Below are 27,564 nucleotides of genomic sequence, written 5' to 3' on the forward strand. Positions count from 1 at the left end.
AGGCTTGCGGAGCATGTGCAGCTCCAGACTACGCAATCGTCATAATCTCTGTATTCGCCGAGTAAACTTCCCCGGGCCGATGCGGGGCTGATCTTCGCGTATCAACGCTAGCGGTTTGAGGAAGGCCTCGGCGATCCGGAGCCGAGTTGGTATTGGCTTATCAGCACCAACAAATCAAGCAGTCGTCGCCGGACGCTGCGGGGTTCGGGCCGATGCAACGAAAATGCTCCTGCGCCGCAGGAAATTGGTGCTGCATGTGACCTACTTGGTTAACCAGAGGAATTGCTAACATTGTACTGTACTTGCCTGAACGGCAATTCGGCTCCTGTCCGTACTTGCAGACTACCGGGGCAAACAAGAGACCCGGCGACTTGAGAGGTGCACACAATGCGAAGCATATTCCAATGCGAGCAGGAGGTAAGATGAATCTGGCTTAAAGACAAAAGAGACAGAAATCAAGTGCTGTGGCCAAGAAGTCGACCATATAATTGAGACGAAGTGCGCGGAGAAAAAGTACTCAACGAGGTAGGCAAGAGCTAAATTGACCATGATATACACTCAATTTATTAAATCCTTCGTCTATCCATAAATCTGTATAATGCAGTCTAAAGTTTGCTCAGAACTCCAGTAGACGAAAGCACAGCAAGATGGCCTTTGTTGATCTCCTTGATGTTCTTGGTTCCAGCCAAAGCCATCGTGATCTTGAACTCGTGCATCAGTATCTTAATCCCAAGCTCCACACCTTCCTGGCCCTTGTACTGTAATGATATTAGGAACTGGTGCCGACAATAGCAATACTCATGGAATACATACCGCGAGACCCCAGATTGGAATTCTGCCAACGAAGACGAAGTCGGCTCCCAAAGCTAGAGCTTTGAAAATATCGGTTCCCCTACGGATGCCACCGTCAAGGGCGATGGGGATCTTTCCCTTGGCAGCAGGCACACATTCACGCAATGAATCGAGCGTTGCGGGCACTCCATCAAGCTGTCTCCCACCGTGGTTGGAGACGATGACACCATCAAGCCCGTAGTGAATCGCTTTGACCACATCATCTGCTGTGTAGACTGAGCATCTAAGCGTCAGTCACCAAATACCTTCTAAGCGTGTGATAATGTATACGTACTGCCTTTGAGCCAGATGGGCAGCTTCGTGTGCTCTCGGAGCCACGGAATCGCCTCGTCCCAGGTCAGGGTCGGATCTGGATCGCATCAGAAACAGTTTGACGAGCTCGTATGTTCCGACAAACATACCGAAATCATTTCCCGAGCCCTTCGAAGCACCTCCTAGTTCGTCTCTCCCAGTGGAAAGAATGTTCGGCCAAGCCATGTCCTCAGGAAGCACAAACTTGTTTCTGAACTCGTTCAAGCGGCGGCCAAGTACGGGGACGTCGACAGAGAGGAAGATTGCACTGCATCCAGACTCTGGAATATTGCATCAGCCATGGGGAATATCCTTGGGAGCTATGGATCTCGTCCCTACCCTCTGCACGTTTCAACAGCTGAAGCGTAATATTCCTGTCTCTGACTACGCACATTTGCATGACATATGGGTTTCCTTTCCCCTGTGCGGCCACGGCTTCAATTGACTCAGTCGCGTATGACGATAAAGCCATGGGAATGTTGTGGTTGGCTGCGGCGCGTGAGGTTGCCAGTTCTCCGTCAGGGTGTGCCAACTTGTGCATGGCTGCTGGGCTAAAGCCCAAAGGGAATGCGACCTTCCAAAAAGAATGAGAATTTGCGTGGCACTCTCTACCGCTTTGTGACGTCTTACCTTCTGACCAAAGATTTCCGCGCTAGCATCAATGTTGTCGACATTTACCAAGACGCGAGGTCGGATCTTGTATCGATTGAAGGCTTCCTCATTCTCCCTCAGACTGCATGATTGTCAATATGCTGGGCAATCAACGCTCTTGCTCTGGCTCCTTACGTGATCAAATCCATTGCTCCTTGATTGAAGTAGTCTATTGCAAGAATAATCAATGAGCGCGCATTCCAACACCAGCAGGTATGATAATTACCTCTGTACATCTTCGGCAGCCTTTTGCTGCCGAGCTCCTTCAAATCCTCAATTGTCGAGACATGCTCGTCGAATGCAGCGCCGCGGTTGGCCATGGTCGTTGGGATAGTTGGAGTACGGCGTACGTCTGTAGCGTTATTTGGAGCTGTGAGAGACTGCAATAGCAGTATTTACGGTCGATTGCGAGGCGGCTTATGGTGCCGGACTTAAGACAAGACGGCCGGGGTAGCTTTCTTGAAGCCTCGCCACAAGTGCGTGTGATTGGCGGATCTTTGGATCAGGAAAGTGTCGACGGTTTCCCGCGCCATGTGCTCGGGTTCCGTATCCGACACCCGACCGCCACCGACTATCGGCTCGTCGGATTACCATGAATAGTTACCGCAAGTCATTAGATTGATAGCCGCAGTTTGGCAGGATATACATTTACTACATATCAAACCACTCAAGGGCCCACTTGATGAAGTCCCACATTTCACACAACCATAATCGATTGCCTCAAACAGTTGAAGTGGAGATCTTCTCACTTCCCGAGGCTGTGCGCCTCACCATCTAATTTTCAGCTCGGTCCTTGTTACAAAGGGAATTATTTAATCTCAGTGGGCAAAGCCTGCGCTATTTCTACAAGGAGTTACACTCGTTTAACCCAAATCACGGGGAAATTGACAAATCCCAATCATGTGCAGATATCATAGAAGAAGTATTGATTGCTTTTTCAACTTGCTGATCTTGCGGCTTGTTGTAAGCAGTTTACCGTCTACTCCCCCAAGTTGATATGCACGGCCTTCACTTGTGTGTATGCTTCGAGACCTGCCTCTCCAAGCTCACGACCAACACCACTTTGCTTCACACCTCCGAACGGCACCCTACGCTGTTGTTAGAAAGCGGCACTCCTCTGTATTTTACACGACAGCAAACATAAGAAGGGGTTAACGTACCTGAAATCGCAGTCATTGCTGCTGTTCACCCACACAGTTCCACTCTGGATCTTCTTCGCAACCGTATGCGCTCTCTCTAAATTCTTAGTAAACACGGCCGCGCCGAGGCCGTAGGTAGTGCTATTCGCAAGCTTCACGGCTTGGTCCTGCGTCTTGAACCGCGAAATGACGACAAACGGGCCAAACACCTCCTCGTGGTAGATACGCATGCTCTCATCGACGTCGGTGAAGACGGTCGGCGCGACGAAGTAGCCCTTGCCCGCTACACGCTCACCGCCGTGCAGAAGCGTAGCGCCTTCTTTCTTGCCAATATCAGCGTAACCAAGGACCCTGTCCATTTGCGCCTGGGTGACTTGCGGGCCCTGGAAGGTGTCCTCAGCCCAAGGGTCGCCGACTTTGCTGACGGACTTGACGGTCTCGACGAAGCGGCGGACGAACTCGTCGTGGATGCTGTCCTCGACCAAGATTCTGTTTGGGAAGGGAGTCAGCCCGTTGTCAATTCTGGACTCCCTGCCGCCCCTACTCACCTCGAAGTTGCCGAGCAAACCTGGCCTTGGTTGTTCATGATGCCGATGTGGGCCCATCTCACCGCCTGCTCCAAGTCTGCGTCTGCGAAGACGACAGCGGGCGACTTGCCGCCAGTCTCGAGCGTAATGTTCTTCAGCGTGCTGGCGGCAGCCTTCATGATATGCTGCGCCGTCGCCGTCGAGCCGGTGAACGCCACCTTATCGACGTCCGGATGATTGACCAGCGCCGCGCCAGCCTCACGGCCCGTGCCGTTGATGATGTTGACGACACCCGGAGGGAAACCAGCGGTCTTGATCAGGTTTCCCAGGTAGAGGATGCTGAGCGGCGTCTGCTCGGCGGCCTTGATGACGACCGTGTTGCCGCAGGCCAGGGCGGGACCGAGCTTCCACGCGGCCATGCCGAGCGGGTAGTTCCACGGGATGATCTGGCCGACGACGCCAAGCGGCTCACGCAGCGTGTAGGCGAACTTGCTGCCAGTGGTTGAGATAGTCTGGCCACCAACCTTGTCGGCCCATTCGCCGTAGTAGCGGATCGTGTTGAAGGCTTCCGGGAGGTCCTCCTCGATCATGACGCGGTAGGGCTTGCCTGGAAGAGAGAAATCAGTAGGAGGGCTCGTGGCAGCTGGGGCTGATGCGGATATCTCACCATTATCCAGTGTGTCAATTGTGGCGAACAGCTCTTGGTTCTCCTCAATTAGGCTGGCTAGCTTGACAATCAATCGCCCGCGATCTGTTGCAGATAGCTCCTGCCATGGGCCCTCGAATGCTGCTCGCGCCGCTCTCACGGCCTTGTCCACATCTGCTTCTTGCGCTGCGAACACTGAGGTGATTTCCTTCTCCGTTCTATGAGCCAATGTAAGCAGTAGCTCCGAGATATGCGGGGTAGAACTTGGCAACCTACGCTGGATCGATAGTTGCAAGTTTTGCCCCGGATTGCGAGGGAACGAATTCGTTGTTGATGAACAGGCCGAGAGGTTGTGCCCACGTGCGGCCGTTGGGCGCGGTAATGTCCACAGACAGAGCCATGATGATGCGCGCAGTCTAGCGACAGCAATTGCAATTTGCAAATGAGAACGGAATACTATTAACGACAAGGTGAAGCTTATGAGACAATGGAAGGTGATAATTTGGGTCCGTAGCATGCTTTTCCCCGCATGCAAGGGACATTTACCATTACGTCTATGGTGCAAAACACGTCGGGGAGACCATCGCCGAGACCTCCTTGACTGGCGCTTGTGGTATGGCTGACGTAGCAAACATTGATAAGCAAGTCGATAAGCGCTTGCTACTGCCCCGCAGCCCCGCGCAAGCCCCGCCACCCCTCCGCCCCTCCTCAAGCCTCGCTGTGTCAGCACTACGGCTTGTGACCTTCGGACCCCGCTACAAGCTGTCCGCTCGGCGATTGAGCACTAGAGACCGGTTGTTAGATCCGTTTAAGTCGGCAACTGGCATTCTATGGCCGCGGAGTGCTCAAGATCTGGAACAGGCATGACAAATCCGATGGACCCTGAGTCGTTCCTATAAGATGACGTCGTCTCCGCAACCAAAAAGAAAAAAGAAGAAAGGAAAGGAAAGGAAAGCAGAATTCCCAGAAGGCTTTGCAAAGCTGCTGTACATCCTGACAAAATTAGCCGGTTCCGGTAGAGGGCGGCAAGCAGTACATTTACATTCACCAAATAATCACTCCCGTGCATTCAACATAGTATATTCACGAGTTTACACTCTGAACGGCAATATATCTACAATCCTGCCTTTCCCACCTTCCCAGCCTCATCTCGCACAGTCTCCTCAATCGCCTGCTCCAAACTCTGCTCCTTCGGGCTCCACCCGAGTTTCTCAACTGCACGCCTGGCATCGCAGCGCGCATTCGTGCCCAGGAGGATACTTGCGTGGCCGACCAACTTGTCCGCCTCGGCGGGCGGGAGGGCATCGACGGCATCAGGCGAGTCAGCGAGGCCGAGGGCGTACGCCGCCGCTGCGATGCGGCGGGAGATGTCTGCAAACGCCTGCGTGAGAAGGAGAGGGCCCAAGTCAGCACTACGGACGACAATAAAGATCTCGAAAGAGAGGCAGAAGGATTCCGGAGAGCAAAGAAAAAAGGGGATCTTACAAGATGTCCAACACCAGCGAAATACGCGCCGTCCTCACCCCACAACCCACTCTGATCGCCGCCACCCGTCACCGCCCTCTCCACCAAGCGCAGCGTGATGCCGCTCAGATCCCGCACGTGCACGTGATCCCACACGCTGAGCCCGCGGCCCACCTGCCACGCCCTGCGGCGCTCGATGGCCGTGCGCGCCAGCTCCGGGATCTGGATGCTGCGCCTGTTCCCCGGCCCCCGGCCCGCGCCGAATATGATGGGGCCGACGAGCAGCGCTGTGTTTACTGTGCCGGCGTCTTGCGTCGCGACGTCGTGGATGTAGTTGTCGACGGCGCGGCTGGGGTATTTCTTGACCTGCGCCCAGATCTCGCCGCTGTCGAGGTCGTGGTAGACCTTGTCTGACGGCTCGCCGAACGTCTTGGATGCGATCTCGCCGCACGCGAGGACGGTTGCGCCGGAGATCTGGAGCCAGTGTGCTGCACGGGTGTTGTCTGGCGTTAGCGTACGTCGACGGTAGGGGATGACGAAGGAGGGATTGGCAGAGGTAGGGGCATGGACACACCAGGCTTGCCGCTACGGCTGGTGCTCGCCTTCTTCAAGCCCTGGTGGATGGATTTCACGCTGGGCAGGTGGCTCGTAGCCGCCAGATCTGACCTTCTTTTCAGCACGGTGAACATTCCAAGCCACTGCATCGTTGATGCCTACTCAAAACAACATCTGCCTTAGCCGCCTCATCGGCGACAAGATCGCCGTCATCGAGGCTGCCCTGTACGATGCGGACGTTGGGGTACTCCTTCGCGAAAACGTCCGCGCTCTTCGCCGGGTCGCGCACTAGCGCCGAGATTTGGTACTCCGGATGGGCTCTGTACAGTGCATGCAGCGCGTCGCCGCCGATGTAGCCAGTGGCTCCGGTGCTGTTAATTTTGTTATTTCTGTTAGTGTATGTGCAATTGATGATCTCTACAGTGCGAACGGCTTACAGGAAGATTCTTGCCATCTTTGCTGGGTGTGCTGGACTGCAATGGTGCTGCACAGTATTGTGAATCAGAGGAGGGGTCGTGGAGGGGCAGTTGCGCACTGCCGGCTTTTTTTGTAAGAAGACAATCGTCATACGCAAGGGACTGTGGCGCTCGACCCACCGAAGGCGGGGTGGAAGATATCGGATGAGGCAAGCTTGGACGGCAGCCAATCAGAATCGTTATCGGGTCCGCAGAGCCTCGACCGAGGGTATTCAATCTGTCCTTGAAGCCCGAACAAGACTGTCGTGCACTCGTTTTCTCCTCAGAAATTTCGTCGGAAAGTATATGTGAATCTCTGCAGAATGAAACTCGAAACAAGACACGTTTATTGACAAATTGTGCCAATGATGGTACGTATTGGATGTATTTCGATATTAAATTTTGCCTCTCCTCTATTGTGAAGTCTTCTCAGGCCTCCTTACCAACATTTCTGTCTGAACCTGATCCTCTAATATGCTCCATCCACATCGTCTCTGATCAGCTCTGCGTCGGCATCTCAACAGCCGCCTTCGTCGCGATGGCATCAGAGCTCTTCCACAAAGCCGTCACCGTCTTCGTTTGCGTGTAGAAGTTCAGAGCCGGCTTGCCGTAGAATGTACTGATGCCGCCGCCCGCAATGCTCTTCTTGTTCCCCGTGAATGAAAACATGGGAAGCGGGACGGGCAGGGGCACGTTGATTCCCACCTGTCCGGCCTCGATCTTCTTGCGGAAGTACTCGGCCGAGGGGCCCGAGTTTGTAAAGCACGCCACTCCGTTGCCAAAGGGGTTCGCATTGATCAGGTCGATTGCCTCATCCAGGCTCTCGGTCTCCATGACCAGCAACACCGGCCCGAAGATCTCTTCCGTGTAGCACTTCATGTGCGGCTTCACGCCGGCGATGACGGTCGGCGCGACGAAGTTCCCGTTCGGGTACTTGGCGGGCTTGTAGTTCCGGCCGTCCAGAACCACTCGCGCACCTTCTGCCTCCGCGCTGGCGATCAGCGCTTCGATGCGGGCCTTGCTCTCCGGGCTGATGACGGGGCCGAGGTCAGCGCCTTCCTCGAAGCCACCGTCGACCTTGAGTGCCTTTGCACGGGCGACAAGGTCGGGCAGCCAAGCTTGCGTTTCCTTGCCCGTGAGAATGACAGTGCTTAAAGCCATGCATCGTTGTCCGGCGGCTCCAAATGCAGCGCCGGCAATGGCATTCAATGTGTCATTCTTGTTGCTGTCAGGGAGGACGACCGCATGGTTCTTTGCCCCGAGGTTGGCTTGCACGCGCTTGCCGTTTGCCGAGGCCCTTGTGTATATGTATTCGCCCGCCTTGTTCCCTCCAACAAAGCTGACAGCCTTGATGGCAGGCTCATCGAGGATAAAATTGACAGCGCGGTGCGTGCCATGAATGATGTTGACTACGCCATCAGGGAAGCCGGCTTCCTTGGCCAGTTCGGCGAGGATGAGTGCGGCACCCGGGTCTCGCTCTGACGGCTTGACTATGATGCAGTTACCCGTGATTGTGGCGCCAGGGATCGACCAAAGAGGGATCATGGCTGGGAAGTCTAGTAGTACAGTGAGTTAGGGAACTAGTTACAACTGTACAATCAAGGCACTTACTGAAAGGACAGATTGCTGCCACAACACCGAGCGGCTCCCTATAGCTCCTTGTTTCCATATCCTTGGCCACTTCCAGCACCTCTCCGGACATCTGTGTGGTTATCCCGCACGCTGTCTCGGCCACTTGCAGGCCTCGGAGGACGTCACCTCGGGCATCCGCAAACGTCTTTCCCTGCTCCAGTGTAATCGACGCCGCGAGACGGTCCCAGTTCTCGCGGATGAGCCGCACATAGTTGAACATGATCTGTTGCCGCCGGAGAATGGTCGTGTCTCTCCATGCTGGAAATGCAGCCTCGGCGCTCTTGACAGCTTCGCGAAGTTCCTCGTCGGTGCTTTCGGGAACGCGGGTAACGACATTGTTCGTCGCCGGGTCGTGGACGTCGATCCACTTGGTGGCTTTTGAAGGCACTGCCTTGTTGTCTATGAAGTTGGTTGTCGGTGGGGGGTTTTCGATTTTCTGATGTGTTGTCGGCCATGCAGCTCTGCGCGCCACGAATACAGAGAAGGGCCGACGATACTGGCCTGCGTGTGTCCATTGCCGGCAGACTGAGAACCGTCTGCACGCGCCGACTGAGGTTGCAATTCGCGTCATGGTGAGTCGTAATACCGTATTGTTGGCTCTTCTCCGCCTCATAAAACGCGTGCTTTATATTCAAGAGGCCAAACACGCATTCAAGACTTCCTGGGCGGGCAAGCCAGGCCGGGGTGGACCGAGCGCACTTCATATCAGGACCCACGCTAACCGGAAACACGAATCGAGCACCGGACCACACATCTGCAGCATACTGTGGGGAATCAGACAAAACTTGTCTTCCAAGAATGCTGAAACCTTGTTATGCAAGTTTGAAAAGTGTGTTCCGGGGTGGATCAAGCGGATGTAACTCGCCCTTGTAGTAAAGGTGGCAATACACGGCTGAGCACGCCGCATCGCCGAACTGCTCAAGCTGAAGGGCCCATTACATCGGGCCAGCTGATAGTCAAGTCGTTGGCTTCACTACGACGTCTCCAAACTTCTTCGGCAATGTGTCCCAACTCACCGCTGGCGAAGAATACGCTCCCTTCCTTGACGATGGACAAACATCGTCGGGCTTCTTCCTGTAGTTCTGGGGTAGCTGCTTCGCAGGCAGCGATGAATACCGACCAGGACACGAGAATGGCAAAATCCTGATCGTAGAGACCTTCCGTGGCGCACGACAACAAGTGATCGAACGTTTTGCGGACAAACTCCTGCAATATCATGGCGTTGACGTTGTAAATGCGACGGTAGAAGTACAGGAGAAGGACTTCATGCAGCGCGAGAGCCATAGGATTGCGATCTCTAGTAGCTGGCGAAGGCGACCAACTCCAGATGTTCTGCTCCAGAGTTTTTGTGTGACAAGCCAGGGCGGCCGACACTCGGCAGTCGGTGGCAGCAATGCTCTCCAGTCTCTTCTTGTCGTTTGCCAGAGAAATTGTCTGGGCTAGCCACGTCATCAAGGACTCTGGGACACCATACATCTCTGGGTACATTGTTTTGTTCCATTTGCCCGTCATTTCCAGGTGTATGTCGTTGTAGCCGAGTTGAGCGGGTTTTTCTTGAGAAGGATCGAGGTGGGTATTCAAGCGGTCCTCTGTGAGGCGGAATGCACGTAGAGTGGAGATGTCTTCAGAAGCTTGGTAGTTCTGCCGATTTCCAATACCTTGACCGCTTATGGATTCAGAGCACACGCAAGTGCTCTCCGCGATGATTCGAATATGCGTGTACATGTGGTGGAGCAGACGCAGCTCGAACGACTTGTGCGGTTCAGGGATACCGCGGAGGCGTATGAGACGCTCGGCGTCATGGAGGAGAACTCGGATAGCCCGGGGCTCATAGAATGCCTAACGCTACATCAGCATGCGTCACGCCAACAATTCTACACAAACAATGCACACACCGAGGCCGTTGCCATGGATAGGACAGCAAGAAGTAACTCGTTGTATTTCCCCTGACTTGGACCAGCAACTTCAGTCATCAGAGCCTCTTTCAAGAACTTCTTTGCAATCTGCTGGTACTCCTTGCCGCTATTCAACCAATGCGAATCACTCGAATTGCGGTTGGAACGATGGATGCGGAAGGCAGTGGCAGCCAAGACAGCATAAAAGACGGTGAAACGGGCACATGAGGTGGTGTTCCACAGTGTGAGCTCGCCAAATGTTTCGACGGCACAGGGCATGAAAGACTTTTCCCACGGTGACACGCGGGTACGGTATGTTGAGGTGTTAGTGGTTGCCCTACAGTACCGGAGAATGAACGAAGCATCAGCGGGCAGAGCATGCTCGCGGGAGGCTCCGCCCTGAGGCATGGACGGAGGTATTGTCAGCTGGTGAGCGAAAGACTCGATGGCCATCATGCTACTGTCGTGATCAACTGCCGTATCAACTGGCAGTGGCATTTCCAGCTGGGGAAATTGCTGGCTGGGGGATGGCTGTGCCATAAACAAGACTGGATCGTCATGTTCTGTAGGATAGATGTTCAAGATGTCATCGACGTCACAATCCAAGAGGGAAGGATCATGAGGCGGCACCTCTTCAATCACGTGATCAGAGCCGTCGGAGGTTGGCGGCGAGCCGTTCGGGGGCTGTGCTCGTGGCGGCGGGTCGAAAACCCTGAAGGCGTGGAAAGGGCCGACGGTGACGCTTGCGTCGACGTCACGACGCTCGAGGCGCTCCGACTCCAGATCCAGGTGGAGGAGCAGATCCATGGCCGGGCGGCCGCCAGTGCTCTGCTGCAGTTCGAGGCTCATCTGGCTGCGGTCGCTTTCTGGCAGATGCGTCAGCGCGGCGCGGAAGCCGAGAGGATGGGGAAAGTGTCACCGTTGAAGAGGGTGCGGCGGAACATGGCTGCAGGCTGGTCCAGTTTGTCAGAGCCATTGCTGTCAGGCATCCAGAGCAGCTGGGCGGCATAGCCCTGGCATGGCAGGTTATTGCGGCGACATGAGTTGCAGACGGGACGGGCTTCGTCGCACTTGAGGTGTCTAGCGCGGCAAGTGCCACAGCCGGTGAAAGTGCGCGAGCGGGGAACGGGAGTTCGTTGGGCCATGTGATTGACCGGCGGGTTGCATCGGGGCAGAGGGCGGTGGTGGCAGAACGAGGATGAAATGAAAAGGGCAGGAAGGCAGATAAATGTGTGGTTGATGGTTGAGGAAGGCGTCGCCGGAGCTGTGGCGGGGCAGCGCGCAGGGGGTCCCCTGCCTGAGGCGCCGAGCCGGGCCCGCCGCCCTGGACCCTCACCCGGCGATTATATCGACTATAATACATCAATTGATTGCAACGAGAGCATATCCCAGCTCTATTCCTTTCATTAAGACCATGTTGGCCTCAAATTTCACCGCACGCCGCTCGCTGTGCGTTGCGGCGCGGCGAAATGCCTCGAGCGCGAGTGCGGCCTTGTTTAACCGCGAGCCTGCGGCACCGCGGATACGCACCACTTCGCTCCCTGGCCCGGAAGCTCAGGCTGCCGTCAGCCAGCTCGACCGCGTCTTCGACACGCGCAGCTTGAACATGCTTGTCGACTACGATCAGTGCTGCGGCAACTAGTACTCACCTCACCCACCACCGCCCCTCCGCGCATTGCTGACCAGCGGCAGCCTCGCCGATGTGGACGGAAATGTCTTCCTCGACGTGTACGTCTATGCTACTTCACAATGACCTTTCCCCATGCTGACGCTTGCCCTTCGACCCAGCTTCTCGCAGATCGCCTCCATCCCCATCGGCTACAATAACCCTGCTCTCGCTCGCACCGCCTCCTCTCCCTCCATGGTCAGCGCCCTCATCAACCGGCCCGCGCTTGGCAATTTCCCCTCCCGTGACTGGGCCGAGATCCTCTCCACTGGGCTCTTGCGTGCCGCGCCGCAAGGCTTGGATCAAGTCTTTACCGCAATGGCCGGCTCCGATGCAAACGAAACAGCATACAAGGCCGCCTTCATGTGGCGCCGTGCACAAGAGCGTGGCTCGGCTGACTTCACTGACGCTGAGCTGAGCTCCGTCATGCTTAATCAAGCCCCCGGCTCGCCGAACTACTCGATACTGTCCTTCAGCTCTGGCTTCCACGGCCGCCTGTTCGGCAGTCTGTCGACGACACGGAGCAAGGCGATACACAAGCTGGATATTCCTGCCTTTGACTGGCCTGTCGCCCCCTTCCCGAAGCTGCGCTACCCCCTCGAAGCGCATCAGGCAGAGAATGAGGCAGAGGAGCACAGGTGCCTGCGTGAAACGGAGAAGATCATCGATCAGTTCCGTAATCCTGTCGCGGCAGTGGTCATTGAGCCCATCCAGTCAGAGGGCGGAGATAATCACGCAAGCCCAGCTTTCTTCCGTGGCTTGCGAGAATTGACGAAGCGCAAGGGCGTCTTGATGATTGTCGACGAGGTTCAGACTGGTGTGGGTGCGACTGGGAAGCTCTGGGCTCACGAGGTGAGAAAACAGGCACTGGCTTCGTGACATTTGACTTACAAGTGAAAATAGCACTGGGGTCTCACATCTCCACCAGATATGGTCACCTTCTCCAAGAAGGCCCAAGCTGCAGGCTTCTACTATGGCGATGCCAGTTTGAGGCCGAACAAGCCATACAGGCAGTTCAACACTTGGATGGGAGACCCCGCGCGAGCGTTGATCTTCCGCACCATTCTGGAAGAAATTGAACGGCTTCGCTTGGTCGACAACACTTCGTCCGTGGGTGGTTATCTTTATAGCCGGCTCGACAGCCTTTCTCGCCAATTCCCCGATGAGATCCAGAATCTGCGCGGCAAGGATCGCGGCACCTTCATTGCTTGGGACAGCCCGCGCAGGGATGCGATTATCAAGACCGCTAAGTCAAAGGGTGTCAATATGGGAGGCAGTGGCGAGAGAACCATAAGATTGAGGCCCATGCTTATCTTTCAGAAACATCACGGTATGTTCATGTTGATATGTTCGTTCAGGGGTAAGCACTGACACTCTTTTCCACAGCCGACATCCTACTCGATACACTCGAACAGATATTCAAAAGCGCCTGATACCGAAATCACGTAGATAGATACCAGACAGCCTTGATTGATAGGTTGAAGGCGCCATAGTGATGAAAAGTTTTCTCTGAGCCATTCATGTGGTTGTTCCCGTCCGTGCAGAGCAATGTTGCCTATCTTAAACAGCTCAGCGCCACTATCCTCCAGATAACCAATCGCATTATGTACCGTATCTTGCCACATCCGGCCCAACGCGCAAATATTAATGGGGCTGGTCCCGTATCTGCATATCTACCTACCCAGATCTGGTAAGAGCAGGTGCTTGGCAGGTCAGTGACATAAGTTTGCATTCCGCATCACTGGTCAGCTATCTTGGCCGGCAGCCTGATTACCCGCCCATCATACTATATCTTATCTAGCTCCAATCCATCAGGGCCGGACGGCCGATACCCCGCAGGCGCCACGGCGGTCACCAACCTGCTTTGGCCAGAAAAGTAGGCTACCCCGGACGCGCGTAAGGTTCCCCACGGATAGGCCATCGGCTACCTGCGACGTCACGTTTGCCGACGAGCCTGGCCTCAGCCACCATCGACCTGCTGGAAGAGTTTGATCGTTGATAAATACCCATTCTCACAGCGGTCAGGAGACATCAGACGTTCTGCATGCCTTTACCTTGCGAACACGACGCTGCCGTCTCCATCCGCTAGCCGCGTTTTCATTTTGAGAAGTTGCTACTTGATTTTTTCACCTTCCCCACGGACCACTGCACGAAGTCGTGCCCGACGAAACCTCATCATCCTCCATCGAAAACGGGTGCCCACTCCAACGACAGTCAACATGGGTGAAAAGTCCGAGTTTGGTCCCGATCTCGAGAATCCAATCCACCCCGTCACTTCCAACGCGTTGGGCCAGTGTGAAGCGGTCGACATTGAACATGACACAACCCAGCGTGGCCTCAAGTCCCGCCATGCGCAGATGATTGCGCTTGGTGGTACGATTGGCACCGGTCTCTTTGTGGGCTCAGGGCAGGGACTGAACATGGGCGGGCCAATCTTTCTGGTTCTCTCGTACCTGATCCTCACCGTCCTCGTCTACGGAATCGTCACATGCACCACCGAGATGAGCTCGTATCTACCAGTCCCTGGTTCGTCGGTCTCTTATTACGCCAACCGCTTTCTGTCCCCGAGCCTTGGTTTTGCCCTGGGATGGATCTACTGGTACGTCTTTTCCATCACTGTACCGGCTGAAATCACCGCCGGTGCCCTCGTCATCGAGTACTGGAACCCCCCTGTCCACCAGGCGGTCTGGATCACTCTACTCTTGATCGTCATCGTCGGGCTCAACTGCATGCCCGTCAAGATATACGGCGAGACCGAGTTCTGGTTCGCATCTCTGAAAGTCATTGGCATTATGGGCCTCCTGGTTATGGCCGTTGTCCTGATCCTCGGCGGAGGCCCCAACCACGACCGCCTTGGCTTCCGCTATTGGATTACCCCAGGACCCTTCAACGAATATATCGTTACAGGTGATAGCGGGCGCTTTGTCGCCTTCATCAGCGTTCTCACCTTCTCATACTTCGCCTTTGCCTTCTCCCCCGAGCTCCTCGTCGTCACGGGCGGCGAGATGCAGTCGCCCCGCTACAATCTTCCCATCGCCGGCCGTCGCTACTTCTACCGCTTGATCATCTTCTACATCCTTGGCGCCTTCGCTATTAGCTTGATCGTCTCGAGCAAAGACGAGGCTTTGCTGGGCGGTGGCAAGGGCGCCGGCACCTCCCCCTGGGCCATCGCCGCCAAGAACGCCGGCATCACCGGCCTCGATTCTGTCATCAACGCCATCATCCTTACGTCCGCCTGGTCTGCGGGCAACTCGTACCTGTTCCTCGCAAGCCGCGCGCTGTACTCGATGTCGCTGACCGGCAAAGCACCGCGCATTTTCAGCAAGTGCACCGCATCAGGCGTCCCGTATAACGCTCTAGCAGGCACGGCAGTGTTCTCTTTGTTATCGTACTTGAACTGCTCCAGCAGCGCCGCGACGGTGTTCAACTGGTTTGTCAACCTGATCAACACCGGCGGGTATATCAGCTGGATCAGCATCTGTGTCATCTACGTCCGCTTCCGCAAAGCGACCGAAGTGCAGCAGATTGTCGACCTACCGTTTAGGTCCGCGCTGCAGCCCGTTATGGCGTATGTTTGTGGCTTCATGTTCACGCTGCTGCTGCTGCTGAGCGGCCTCAAGAACTTTGTCGGCGGTAACTGGAACACGTCGAGTTTCATCACCTCCTATATCGGCATTGCCATTTTCGCAGCACTGTACTTTGGCCACAAGGTTCTCTTCGGTCGCAATGATCCTTGGGCAATCCCAGCAGAGAGAGTCGATTTGATATCGGGGTTGGACGCCGTGCTGGCGGCGGAGAGGCCACCGGTGAAGGAGGAGGGGAAGTCTCCTCTGAGAAAACTCAAAGTCATCTTCGGATAAATGTGTGTCATGGATAGATTTTTCATTCGCAAAGAAATGCATATATCGTTCATTCCTCCTGGTTTGCCACCGTGCCTTATTCACTCAAGTCGTCTCCGCCCAAAGCCAATCCATCCATTTGTCTCCGTCTCGCTTCTGCTACAGCATACCCAAGTGACAATTCAGCCAGCTGAGTACTGCTTCGAAGCAATCAATCACGACCATGCCATGCTGGCTTCTTGGTGTATCCAAGTTGATCATTGGGTCTTGAGGACGCAGAAGCAGCCATCTAATTCCCCCGAAGACCCCGAACAGCTTGGTACCATATTACACCTGACACTCAGCTTCCTGCCAGTCTGTCTGGGATGCCCTCTCCATCGGTATGGTCATTATTATTATGTTCGTTGCTACTGTTGCAAGCGCCTCCCCTCACAAGTTCGATGAAGGTCATGAAGCAATAAGTACGACGAAGTGGCCTAGGAAGTAGAGGTGTCGGTCTTGTGACGGATGAACTAGATGAATAGACGGCGAAAGGCGCAATTACTGCGCTTCGAGGCGGTTCTTCCTGTTGTTATGACGGTTAGCTTCGGCACTCCCCAATGTGTGTGAGATGAAAAGAGAACACCAACAAAAGGCTTGCGAGAGTGAGTACGAAACAGCGAAAGCGAGAAATAACAAAGGGGGAAATATTAAAGCATGGTTGAGAGCACGTCTCTGGGTCTGTAGCTCGCTTTCACTGTTTCTATTTTCGTTTTCTTTTAGCTCTTGGATCAGGTCACCGGATGCCAATTGCAAATTTGTGTGCGAGTTTTAAACATATACAGGGGTATCATTGTTTGATTTGGCTGGCCCGTAGCCTTTTTGGAATTAACACGTGCCTCATGATGCAGAAGAGTATCCTCATTCGGCCTCTGCAATATTGCGAACCACCTACTTCAGAAACGGCAGCTTCCTTTGACTTCCCCGCGTTTGGGGTGGTATCCTATTATCATGGCTGATTGCTATATTAAGTGAGAAAGGGATCCATCGTCATATCGAGCGCTCAATGTGGAAAGCCTCGCCGAGGCTTTACGAAGCACTGATTGGGCACTGTAGTTTGAAACCCCACACGAGTCTCTGGCTTCCCCGTGAGACTCGGCTTCGGTCACACGTTCCGAGATTGATCTTCATAGGTGGGGAACCTGTTATCTGGCTGATATTGTTAGCTTTCGCAGCGTACGTGTTCAGTCGCCTTTCCCTAGCCTTACGCCTGTGTTCATGCCCACGCGTATACCCCCGATTTGCCTTCGAAGTATACCTTTTCAACATCATACAAACTCAAGTAGATAATGTCAGAGACAAGGATTGTTGTCTTAGGGTAGGTGAACAGTGTAAAACTACGAGTAAATATGCTTAGACTCGTCTTTAGCGCCGGCGTCATAGGCCTTACGACGGCCTTGGAGTTGTCCAAGATCAAGAGCTTCACCGTAACTGTCATTGCTAAGCATATGCCTGGTGACTACGATATCGAATATGCATCACCATGGGCTGGTGCCAACTCCATACCGTAGGTACACCAGTATTTATATTATATCCCACAGATTGCCGAGCTTAGTGTCCTACATCAAGTCATTTCAAACCCCAACTCTCACGAAACGGATTCTCGCCAACAAATTCGTACTAGAACAGAGGTTGATCGAATCTTTTTAGCATCGGCGCTCCCAGTTCAGATCTCGGAGAGTATGAGAAAAACACCTGGCCCGAGCTCCAACGGCTAGCCTCCGGTGTACCTGAGTCTCACATACACTTCCAAGACGCCTACCTGTACAAGCGGTTGAAAGATTCCGGTACTACTGTCGGTGACTGGTTCTCGGAGTCTATGAAAACCAATCCCTGGTGGAAAGGTTACGTGCCAAACGTAAGTGATTTTCTCTGTCGCTCACGTCGAGCATTTTTTTTTCTCTTGGTCCCTTTGCATTTAGCCCAGTGAAAGGCCGGCTGAGCAATTTTCATATCCTTAGTTCCGAGTACTCGCTAGAGATGAGCTTCCTGAAGGCATCGACTCAGCCACTGCGTTTACTTCTGTATGCATCAATACAGCTCTATATCTGCCATGGCTTGTCGGCCAGTGCCGCAAGAACCATGTGCATATCCGTCGTGGCATTGTCAAGCACATCGTAGAAGCTGCATCATTGCATTACAGCGGGGAGACTGCCGACATTGTGGTCAACTGCACTGGTCTTGCATCTCTCCATTTGGGTGGAGTGAGAGATAAGAAGGTGTATCCTGGCCGCGGACAAATTTTGCTTGTGCGAAACGAACCAGGCTACATGCTCAACATATCTGGAGTAGATGATGGTGATGAAGAGGAAACGGCGTATATAATGCAGCGCGCTGATGGTAAGAACATGATTCTTCAGAGCCTCTCACATAGCCCCATGTTACTCCGTTGTATCATTTGACCGAGCTTCAATAACTGACAATGTCTGAAGGTGGTGGCACTATCCTTGGTGGATGCTTACAAAAGCACAGTTGGGAGTCTCAGCCAGACCCGAATCTTGCACAACGCATCATGAAAAGAGCAGTCGAGCTCTGCCCCACATTGACCAATGGTAAAAGACCCGAGGCGCTCAGCATCATCAGACACGGCGTTGGGCTGCGACCAATGCGCGAGGGCGGTCCGCGGGTAGAAAAAGAGCGCATAGATGGTGGCGTCTGGGTAATCCACAATTACGGTCACGGCAGCTACGGTTATCAGACTAGTTACGGTTCTGCATACGCTGCAGTGGGGTTGGCAAACGATATTGTGCAAGCGAAAGCAAATCTTTGATTTTGATAAATATAGGTAGAGCAAGAGTAACCGGCGATTTAATTGAAAGCTACCGAGCCAAACCCATCATGAAATTGGCAGATGTATTCTGGGGCTGGCTTTTATGCAGCGAAACCATCTGTTTTAAGAAAAAAATCTATGCTCGTGTCTTTCACTGATCGCAAACAGTCGCATTTCCGGAGGGACCTATGAATGAGTTTGACAGCTGACTAAATAGTGGAATTTACAAAAATTAATTTATGTATAATTGAGTTTTCTTCCCTCCTCAACACACCTCAAGCTTTGTACGTATCTCCGAGATTAGTATGAGTAGCGATCGCTTTGGTGCTCCTTCACTCTAATTTAATATGCAAAGGACTACTTCAAAAAAAAAAAAGATACTTAGAAAATACATAGATACGAAGAGTAGCACTAACTATCAATCTAAAATTGCATCGGAAGCATTCAAGCAGACTTCAAAGTCAGAACAAGCAAAACCCTACACGCAAAGGTAAGACCGTGTAATCATGCGGTTCCTGTCCACATTATTCCGCCTCACTCATCGCCTCTCCCTTCCAACTTCGCCTCTCTTGCCCAAGCACCCTCCCTCCACCACCACAACCCCGCAAATACTGCCGCAGGCCCAACCAGGACCTGTCCACCCAGCACCGCCACCGCTGCCACGAGCGCCTCCTTTGTCGTCGCCCATCCATTCCTCCGCAGCTCCCACACACTATACAAACACCAAAGCATCGCCGCCGACGCGGAGAATGCAAAGTCAAACTTCAAGAACACGAACAGATGCTCCTCGAACGACGGTGCCGACCGGACGTTCAGCGGATTCGGTAAGCTGCCAAAGACATTGGCAAAGGCGACCGACGGCAGTGACGACAGTGCCACATACGCCACAACCACAACATGCACAGTGGCGCACATCCAAAACGCAACGCCGTACGCGCGCCGCAGTGGCTGTACGTCCGCCTTCGCGTACATGTCGAACGGTGTCGGCTTGCTGACCGCCTCGATGACCCGCTTTCCAGCGTAGGTCAAGGCGCTAACCCAGAGCGGCGAGGGCTGCCAAAAGGCGATCAGGGATTGCAGGGTGTTCGTGTCGCCGTAGGGAAGGAACATCAAGATGGTTGGGACAACATAGCCGAGCAGTGCCGCCGGGAGAATGGTGTGCGCGACGGCTGTGGGGACGGAGCGGCCGACGGCTCGGGTATAGAGCGTGCGAGAGGTGGTCCAGACGGAGAGGAGGAAGTAAAGAGGGGCGATGACGCCGATGCCTTGAATTTGGGAGACTAGGCCAAAAATGAAGGGACTTTTTTTTGGGAAGGATATGTTAGCTTAGGGTACCTTTTTCAATTTGGGGATCAACGGGCTGCTCTTACAGGGAGACCAATGTGAGAGTGTTTGCACGACGATAGCTCTCGATGGTCCAAATCAGGATGAATGGGAAAAAGGTACTGAGCAGGTACAGGAATTGCAGTGGATGGGCCGGGTCTGGCCCGGTACAGGAGTCGCTAAAGCTTGCCACAATTAACTTGAGAATGTCATCGATTGCCGGCAGACCCGTGTACACAGCCTTCAATGGGGCGCCATCAAAAGCCGTATAGTTTGCAAGGAGGTCGAAGTCCAGCCACATGGCTTTCTTGGCGACAACGAGGAGAATGGCGAAGATAGAAGCGGCAATTGCCTTTGAAATTTGCCCGCCGCCCAGTAGTTTCGCTGGGCGTTCGTCATGATACGGCTCAAATCGGGGCCTTTTGGGCATGGGAAACATAGGTAAGCGCTCTCCGGGAAGTGCTCCGGTGGCGAAATGCTCGAATGTTCCTTCCATGCCTCCGAGTGGGACCACATGGTTTACCAGAAATTCAAGCAAAGGTGTTTCCAAAGCCATCAGGCTCTGCTGCTTGTGTCCAGCATCCACCATTCCCACCAATCGATCGCGGCGGCGGTCTTGGGTTTTCTGGAACGCTGCAGTTATGTCTGCATCCGAAGGCTTCGATTTCTCTGGTAGTGCCTTGAGCATGGTAACGAGTTCGGTAGCAAGGGTAGCTGCGCTCTCGATCGCACTGTTGCCTCCTTGACCTGAGATGGGATTGAACTTGGGACGGTCAGCCACTTTCACTCTGGGCCGAATGGCTATCGCTCACTTTGTGCGCTGCATCACCGATAGTGATGATCCTTTGAAAGAAAAACTTGCTGAAGACAAACTCCGGAAGCGCTGTCAGAATGGCGGAGTAGTTGTTCTTGTAGAGATCTCCGAAGGTGACATTCTCTACAATCGGGTCATTCCAGAATTTCTCTGCGACAGCTTTCTTCTCTTCCTCGCTGAAACGGCGTGGAATTTCGTTTTCCATGCCATGCAGCGTCTTTTCGTTTTTAACGAAGAGGAACCAGTAGATACGACCTTCCGGGCCATCAACAACCAAATAGCTGTGGTTGTGACCAGCCACAGAATGCGACGAAAATCTGGCGAAGCCTGGAACAGAACTGGATATACCGAACATGCAGGTGTAGTCGCAGGGCACGTCTTGACCAGTTAATAACATCCGGATACATTGGGTAGGGTTCATTGACTTACCCGTCTGATCCGATTTAGGGAAGTAGGCAGGGGAAAGTTTATCGCCAAGACGCCACATCTCTTTCCTGACTGTGCTGTGGATACCGTCTGCACCAACAAGAATGTCTCCTGTGTACGTCGAACCATCTTTGGTAGTAACCTGCACGCCGGTTTCTAAAGGAGTAACCTGTAGCACCCGCTTGTCCAATAGGACTTTGGATTTGTCGCGGAGATGGTCGTAGAACACTTCGAGAGCCATTTGACGGTCAACAAACACCGGCTCGTAGCCATGTCTAGAGGGCTACATTAGTTGCCAAAGCTCTACCGGATTCCCTTTCAAGTTTGGGTTCAGACAAACCTTGCAATGAAGTGCTCGCGAGCCAACTCGACCTTGTCGAGATCAACGCCTTTTGGAGACTTGAAATGAAGATCTACCATCCCCCCCTTGTCGAGCCTCGCCTGCAGGTCATCATAGCAACCAATTTGGTCGAGAATGCGACATCCGTTGGGGAAGAAGCCGATGCTTGCTCCAACTTGAGGAGCGATCTCCGGGTGAGCTTCGAGGACCAGGAAGTCGATGCCAAGTTTTTCCAAAGTGATGGCAAGGACAAGTCCAGCTATACTGCCGCCTGCTATCAGGACCTTGAAGTTGTGTGTAGCCATTGTAGGGTTTCTGCGGTTGAAACCCACGGAGGTTGTGCAGCGAAAACGTGAGAAGTCAGTTGAGTGATGCAAATCCAACTTGAGGGGCTGCCAAGTAGATGAAAGGCCATATAAATAAATATACAGCAAGTGTACTCAGGGTTTACCCGTGCTGGCGCGGATTGTTGACGTTGTTGCTACTTCAATAGGAGGATTTTTGGGTTCGTGGAGCTCGGGCTCAGCGGGTCGCGCATGCGTCCGGTTATTGCCGTATTCCACCGGCTTCGTCCGGACTTCCGGTGGGTTAAATCCCGGCACGTTATAGTTATGCAAGCATGAGGAAATAAATTGACCTATGAGATCGCTTGCTTAAAGCGGTTCGGACCGGGAAGTCATCCGGTCCGGTACGTTAGTTTCCTGCCCGGATGATGTGACAAAAAGCATTCGGGAGCGGAGAGCCGTCCTAGACCCCTACGTAGAGCTACGGCGGAGCGGGCCGTGGCCGGCAATCCTCACGCCTCAAGGTGTCTAGGCATGTGAGTATATCCAAAGGCTCTACCGCGCTAGCCTTTAAAGTATGAAAGAGGTGAGAGCTACCACTCCACGCCCTGCACAGATTGCATCTTGTGGGGGAAAAAAAAGTACGCTGAGCCTCTCTGACTTGCTGTCGAACATCTATTCCTAAAATGAATGATTTCCTGATGAATTCGGCATTGGCCCGCGTTGTGTCCTAGGGAGCACGGTGGAATAGTGCGATATGGATGAATTAAGAAAGGGAAATATTTGACGCTACGTATCGGCGCCATCATTTCTCAATAATAGCTGGTAGATCGCGGGTGCCGGGAAGAACTGATGAAGCACTTCGTCCGGCATCGGAATCGGAATCAGCGTACAAAACTGACTCATGCATCGGTATTAAAGAAGAGTGCTAAAGGCTGTAGCGTGTATGCGAGAACTATTGCATCTATTTTCAATTTTCTTTGGCACGACAACTCAGCGAGCCTTCTAATGGTGCAGCGCAGCCTGGATAGAATTCAGCTATATCATCTATAACAAATCCGCATCAAGTATAAGATGAGTATGCTTACGTCATCAGCTTTTTACCCCGCACGAGCTAAGCTTCAAGGACGTCTCACCATGACCTCTCCATCCCCGAAAAATCCATGCGTCTACTCTAATCCCATGTTAGACCCGCAATGCCGAAAAAATTAGCTTTCCTCTCGAGCCTTCGAGATAGAATTGCAGATTTCCATTTGCCGTCATCGAACCACAAACATGGCAGAATCAGATCCTTGGTCAACAATAGTAGCATTCCCTCCGCAGGGGGGTGCAACCACTGCAAGGCTTTCATACGCATGCTCAATGAGGAGCTTTGGCAAGAATACAACCAGGGTTTGCGAACTGAAATAAAGTTCTCTTTCAGATCAGATTGCAACATCTGTTCTACGATCCGCCAAAACTTCCGGCAAGCACATGGAGAGTCCGCAGCGCAGTTTGCAGAAACGGAGGCTTTTCTCCTTGATAGCATATCGCCGATGATGGGGATGGATGTCTTCTTTCTACGGCCGGCGATGCACAATGAAAATCCGAGGAGAAAAGGTATCTATCTTCTGCCGCTCGACGTTCCCGATGGCCAGCCTCCCGGTCGTCTTGTTGATCCGAAGGTAGCCGATTTCCACCTGGTCCAACGATGGATCCACTGTTGTGACCAATGGCATGCCGAGACTTGCCATTCCGCCTATCAACACGAGCTTGATGGGGTCGGACTACTCCGGGTGGTCGATGTGCAGAGGCAATGTCTTGCATACATCGAGCCAAGCTCGCGCTATTTTGCACTGAGCTACGTTTGGGGACGCGTCGAAACGCTGCAGACAACACGGAAGAACCTGGAACAGCTCGAACAGGACGGTGCCTTGTCTTCGGGGAAGCACCTAATTCCGCGGACTATCCGCGACGCCATTGCGGCGGTGTCGAAGATTGGCGAGCGATACCTCTGGATCGATGCCCTGTGCATCATTCAGGACAAAGACTCTGACGAGAAACCGGTTCTTCTGGGACAGATGGACAAGATCTACGGAAATGCTTATGTCACCATCGTTGCAGCTGTGGGGGACAACGCAGATGCTGGGTTGCCTGGTGTCTGTAGCGACAATCCTCGGGTTATCCCACAGACTGTGCTATCGTACGGTGACGGTCGGCGCCTGGCCATTTCACAATCACCTTTCGAGCACACGCTTGGACAGCACTACGATGAGGCAAGATGTACTTGTGTGTGGAATAAACGGGCGTGGACTCTACAAGAGCGGCTTCTTTCCCGTCGAAAATTGGTCTTTCTCGAGGAAGGCGTTCATTTCAACTGCCACGGCATGACATGGACTGAGGACATCGCGGCCGAGACAGAAGAGACGATGCGGCACTTTCAGATGTTCGACTTCGAGGGTGTCACGGATGAAGACCGTTGGTTCTCAGGTATCAGCCGGAAAGGAAGCCGTCCGAGAAAAAAGGAAGAATACACGGTGCCTGGTCCCGAAGCCACCCTTCCCAGTTTTATAGACTATTGCAACCTCGTCTCCAACCACTTGCGAAGAGAAATATCATTCGAGGAAGACATCCTCAACGCTTTCCAGGGCATTTTGAGCAGCTTGGCCTACTCCTTCGGCTCTTTCCATTACGGACTCCCCGAGACATTTTTCACCTTGGGTCTTCTTTGGCAACCGAGCGACTTCTGTAGGCGCCGAGTCAAGACCGCAACTAAGGATATTCTCTTGGAAATCCCATCATGGTCCTGGGCCGGTTGGGTTTGCAATGTCGACGTCGCGCATTGGACGGCCGCTTGCGACTACGTCGTACACCAAGACATCGCGCGGAGTTATCGCACTACACCAACGACCACGTTTTTCTCGCCCTTGGCCGGGAAAGAAGCACAGAATGAGGACTGTCGCATTCAAATACCGGACGACAGGATGCGGTACAGGTCCGTCGCTGACGAGCCTCCAAGTGAGTCTCGTTTGCCGAATGGCTGGGAGCACGGAAACGTTAAAGAACACACGTATCTCGGCCGCCAGCGCTTTGTTGACTTTTGGCATCATTCCGATCCCGGAATGCGGTTCCTATATCCCGTCCCTGCCTCATCATCTTCACCTACTATCAGACCATCAGTTCAGCAGCGGAGCCGTTCTGCAGTCCTGCACTTCCGCGCTGAGACAGCAATGTTCAAGGTCTCGCCCAATGCGCACAACTATGGCAGTCGCCGAAATGCTGCATCGATCCTTGATTCTGATGGAAAGTGGTGCGGAATTGCTATCCTACACCATATGGTATCGGAGTGTGACTCTCTGGTAGAGATTGAAAAGAAGTTTGTGAAGATCTCACAAGGTGAAATTTTTGCAGCGTGTGTTGAGGAAGATGTTTTTCCAGAAGCGCGCTTTGTTCGGTTTTGGGGCTCATCGGAATGGTACAGATATGTGAATGTTATCATGGTAGAGCAGCGAGAGAGCTTGATGGAGAGGGTGGCGGTGGGCCGAATTCGTGAAGATGTGTGGCTATCTGTCAAACAAGACTCTGAAGATATTTATTTAACATGACACCACAGGCTTCAAGTAGACGGAAAGGATCTATATATTTGTAGTTGCACCCTACCAAAGATTAATGTATTTCATCCACTGGTAGAATCATTCTTTGCTTTCGCGAACATGGCAGTGTAGGTAGCCGCAGGCTCGCGGCACTGGCTGCTTCCAGAAATAGCATTCACCGTCACTGTTCACGAACACTGGAGCGCATTGGAGATGAAATGATAAGCAGCAAAAAGTATTCTCAATTAAAAGCAAGCCAAGAATGTCGGCAAGCCAAAGCGGCCCAACGACCCCGACCCAAAGAAAAGAAAAAACATCGCTTTGGATGGCCCTGCCCAATGCAGTCGCTGCGCTTCACGGCACGCGCACAGGCCAACAAGAGTCACACCGAGACGCTTAGCAAGAGATGCCAGAGCCGCTGGGGATGTTGGAGCACTTGGTGCTGGTCTTGCCGCCAGTGACGCTGATACCAGATCCAGTCCATCCAGAGCAAGCACCCTTGGCGCAGAGGATGTAGATGTCAGTGCCGGAGGACTTGACGGTACCCTTGATGTTCTTGAGGGTGAGGTCAGTGATCGGGACACCGCTGGTAGGGGTACCAGTGGGGGAGCCGTTCTCGTAGTCCTGCTCAATGACAATGCCGTACTTGGCAATGTTGCTGAGGGTGATGCCAGAGTAGGTGACGCCTGGAGCGAAGAGTGTTAGCGGTGGGTCATCTTTGTGGGGATTTGCGGGGGCTGCAGTCACTTACCAGACACGGAGCCGGTGGCACCGGACACGGTCTTGATGCGAACACCGTTGTCCGAGTTCTTGATCGTGCAGTTCGTAACGGTGACGCCCTTGACGGTGTTGTCGGAACGGCCGCCAACGGAGCCGATCGAAATACCGTGACCGCCGGAGCAGGTGTTGCCGGTGAACTTGATGTTGGTACCAGAGTTCACAGCCAGGCAGTCGTCCTGGTTCTGGATGTTCGAGTTGGAGATGGTAATATCCGTGGACGAACCAACGTCGAAGGCGTCAGTGTTGTGGCCGCCAGCGGAGTCACCGGCCGAGTTGTCGATGGTAATCGAATCCAGAGTCAGTCCGGAGGAGCTGTTGATCGAAAAGCCCTGAACAGGCGTGTTCTTGACGTTCAGGCCCTTGATCGAAGAAGTGCCCTTCAGGCTGTGGGCGTAGAAGAACTTGGGCTTGGTCTTGCCGCCGTTGCTACCCTTGCTGTCCCACCACTTGGCACCATTGCCGTCGATGACGTGGCCGGAGGCACCGGACACCTGGATGTTGGTGCCAGAGACGGAAATGAGAGGGCCCTCCCACTCCTTGTAACCGAAGGAGGTGGTGCCCTGGAAAACAACGCTGGTGCCCGACTTCAGGCCAGTGAGATCGAGCGTGGTGCCGGCAGGAACAGCAATGTTGTTCAGGGTGATGGTGGTGCAGGACGTCTTGCCCTTGATGGCAGAGGCAGCGTCGGTGAAAGTGCAGCTGGCGCGCTCGGCGAGCTCAGTGGGGGCAGCAGCAACGCAGGCAACGCCGACGCCGGCGCCGGCAAGGAGGGTGGAAACCTTGACCATTTTGAAGGTTGAAAGAATGTAGTGAGTGAATGTATGTGCGAGAACAAAGCGAAGGAAGGAGTGCGATGATGGGAAAAACAAGACTTCTGGGCGCCTTGGAACTCGACTTATATAGCATCACGGCTCCTCGAGGACCTGAGGCCATCCGCATCTGTGACGGAAGCTAAGATTGCTAAGAGGTGATCTGCGCAGGGGCTGCTGCTAGGCGTTTGAAAGTAGGGATAAATGTGCTATCACCAGTCTTAGCGAGATGCTCTAGAACCATGGCGCAAAGCGCCCACAGCCTGCGACTCAGAGAACGTCGCGGACGGCCGTATAGGGCTGTGGCGGCGTCCACGTGGCCGAGATGGCCCCGCACGTGTCTGTACACTGCATGCTGCAATACTTTGGCAGCAGAAATTCCATTACAGATGTATCATGTGGAGTGCCGTCAAGCTTCGCATGAGAAGCTTGGCTTTCTTCTGCTGCTGCTTGGCATATGGGGAAAGACGATCGCATGAGGGGAACCGCTGGAGTTCCCAAACACCACCATGGTGGAAACAGGGGCAGCGGCGCAGTTGCCGGAAGGGGAAGGGGAGTGCCGCGGCGAAACAAATCCCGGGGGCCAATACGAGATTTGGTGGCTTCGATGCAAGCGAGCGGAGTTATTCCGAGCGGGGCGGGGCGGCGGACTCCTGTGTTTTGGCGGCGGACGTTTCCATCTGCCGCTCAGGCCCACCGAATAGAGCCGAAATGAGGCGGCAGTTCGATCAACTTGAAACACCAAGCCGCGGGAATTTTTCCGGACCTCTCACAACACTATTGCCTGACCACTGT

General features: G+C 53.7%; 9 protein-coding genes across 9 annotated transcripts; 3 read left to right on the forward strand and 6 right to left on the reverse strand.

Moving 5' to 3' along the window:
- Positions 1-605: 605 nt before the first annotated feature.
- LTHEOB_6738 (FMN-dependent dehydrogenase family protein) lies at positions 606-2,114 on the reverse strand (the record flags this gene model as incomplete). The annotated part of the gene is made up of 8 exons (XM_035516027.1): positions 606-758; positions 814-1,067; positions 1,127-1,201; positions 1,254-1,411; positions 1,536-1,717; positions 1,774-1,876; positions 1,930-1,963; positions 2,021-2,114. 8 exons carry the CDS (start codon positions 2,112-2,114, stop codon positions 606-608), a joined length of 1,053 nt encoding a protein of 350 aa, XP_035372773.1.
- A 659-nt stretch (positions 2,115-2,773) lies between these two features.
- Positions 2,774-4,507, reverse strand: LTHEOB_6739 (Aldehyde dehydrogenase; the record flags this gene model as incomplete). Its single annotated transcript, XM_035516028.1, has 5 exons — positions 2,774-2,882; positions 2,955-3,422; positions 3,482-4,067; positions 4,128-4,324; positions 4,383-4,507. The coding sequence occupies 5 exons, from the start codon at positions 4,505-4,507 to the stop codon at positions 2,774-2,776; spliced, it is 1,485 nt and encodes a 494-aa protein (XP_035372774.1).
- A 713-nt stretch (positions 4,508-5,220) lies between these two features.
- Positions 5,221-6,579, reverse strand: LTHEOB_6740 (Nad dependent epimerase dehydratase; the record flags this gene model as incomplete). Its single annotated transcript, XM_035516030.1, has 5 exons — positions 5,221-5,487; positions 5,592-6,058; positions 6,145-6,231; positions 6,288-6,496; positions 6,563-6,579. The coding sequence occupies 5 exons, from the start codon at positions 6,577-6,579 to the stop codon at positions 5,221-5,223; spliced, it is 1,047 nt and encodes a 348-aa protein (XP_035372775.1).
- A 499-nt stretch (positions 6,580-7,078) lies between these two features.
- On the reverse strand, positions 7,079-11,252 carry LTHEOB_6741 (Methylmalonate-semialdehyde dehydrogenase; the record flags this gene model as incomplete). The annotated part of the gene is made up of 5 exons (XM_035516031.1): positions 7,079-8,136; positions 8,192-8,611; positions 9,229-10,051; positions 10,108-10,973; positions 11,027-11,252. The coding sequence occupies 5 exons, from the start codon at positions 11,250-11,252 to the stop codon at positions 7,079-7,081; spliced, it is 3,393 nt and encodes a 1,130-aa protein (XP_035372776.1).
- A 269-nt stretch (positions 11,253-11,521) lies between these two features.
- On the forward strand, positions 11,522-13,206 carry LTHEOB_6742 (4-aminobutyrate aminotransferase; the record flags this gene model as incomplete). Its single annotated transcript, XM_035516032.1, has 5 exons — positions 11,522-11,748; positions 11,800-11,835; positions 11,896-12,625; positions 12,677-13,103; positions 13,160-13,206. The coding sequence occupies 5 exons, from the start codon at positions 11,522-11,524 to the stop codon at positions 13,204-13,206; spliced, it is 1,467 nt and encodes a 488-aa protein (XP_035372777.1).
- Positions 13,207-13,992: 786 nt separating this feature from the next.
- Positions 13,993-15,633, forward strand: LTHEOB_6743 (AAT family amino acid transporter; the record flags this gene model as incomplete). The annotated part of the gene is made up of 1 exon (XM_035516033.1): positions 13,993-15,633. The coding sequence occupies one exon, from the start codon at positions 13,993-13,995 to the stop codon at positions 15,631-15,633; it is 1,641 nt and encodes a 546-aa protein (XP_035372778.1).
- A 3,322-nt stretch (positions 15,634-18,955) lies between these two features.
- Positions 18,956-21,629, reverse strand: LTHEOB_6744 (Monooxygenase FAD-binding protein; the record flags this gene model as incomplete). Its single annotated transcript, XM_035516034.1, has 5 exons — positions 18,956-19,721; positions 19,792-20,507; positions 20,557-20,936; positions 20,988-21,259; positions 21,325-21,629. 5 exons carry the CDS (start codon positions 21,627-21,629, stop codon positions 18,956-18,958), a joined length of 2,439 nt encoding a protein of 812 aa, XP_035372779.1.
- Positions 21,630-23,143: 1,514 nt separating this feature from the next.
- LTHEOB_6745 (Heterokaryon incompatibility protein) lies at positions 23,144-24,882 on the forward strand (the record flags this gene model as incomplete). Its single annotated transcript, XM_035516035.1, has 2 exons — positions 23,144-24,605; positions 24,827-24,882. 2 exons carry the CDS (start codon positions 23,144-23,146, stop codon positions 24,880-24,882), a joined length of 1,518 nt encoding a protein of 505 aa, XP_035372780.1.
- A 694-nt stretch (positions 24,883-25,576) lies between these two features.
- LTHEOB_6746 (Endopolygalacturonase) lies at positions 25,577-26,748 on the reverse strand (the record flags this gene model as incomplete). Its single annotated transcript, XM_035516036.1, has 2 exons — positions 25,577-25,866; positions 25,932-26,748. 2 exons carry the CDS (start codon positions 26,746-26,748, stop codon positions 25,577-25,579), a joined length of 1,107 nt encoding a protein of 368 aa, XP_035372781.1.
- Between the last annotated feature and the right edge of the window lie 816 nt (positions 26,749-27,564).

Source organism: Lasiodiplodia theobromae (assembly GCF_012971845.1).
Source record: "Lasiodiplodia theobromae strain AM2As chromosome Unknown scaffold_19, whole genome shotgun sequence".
NCBI classification, from domain to species: Eukaryota; Fungi; Ascomycota; class Dothideomycetes; order Botryosphaeriales; family Botryosphaeriaceae; genus Lasiodiplodia; species Lasiodiplodia theobromae.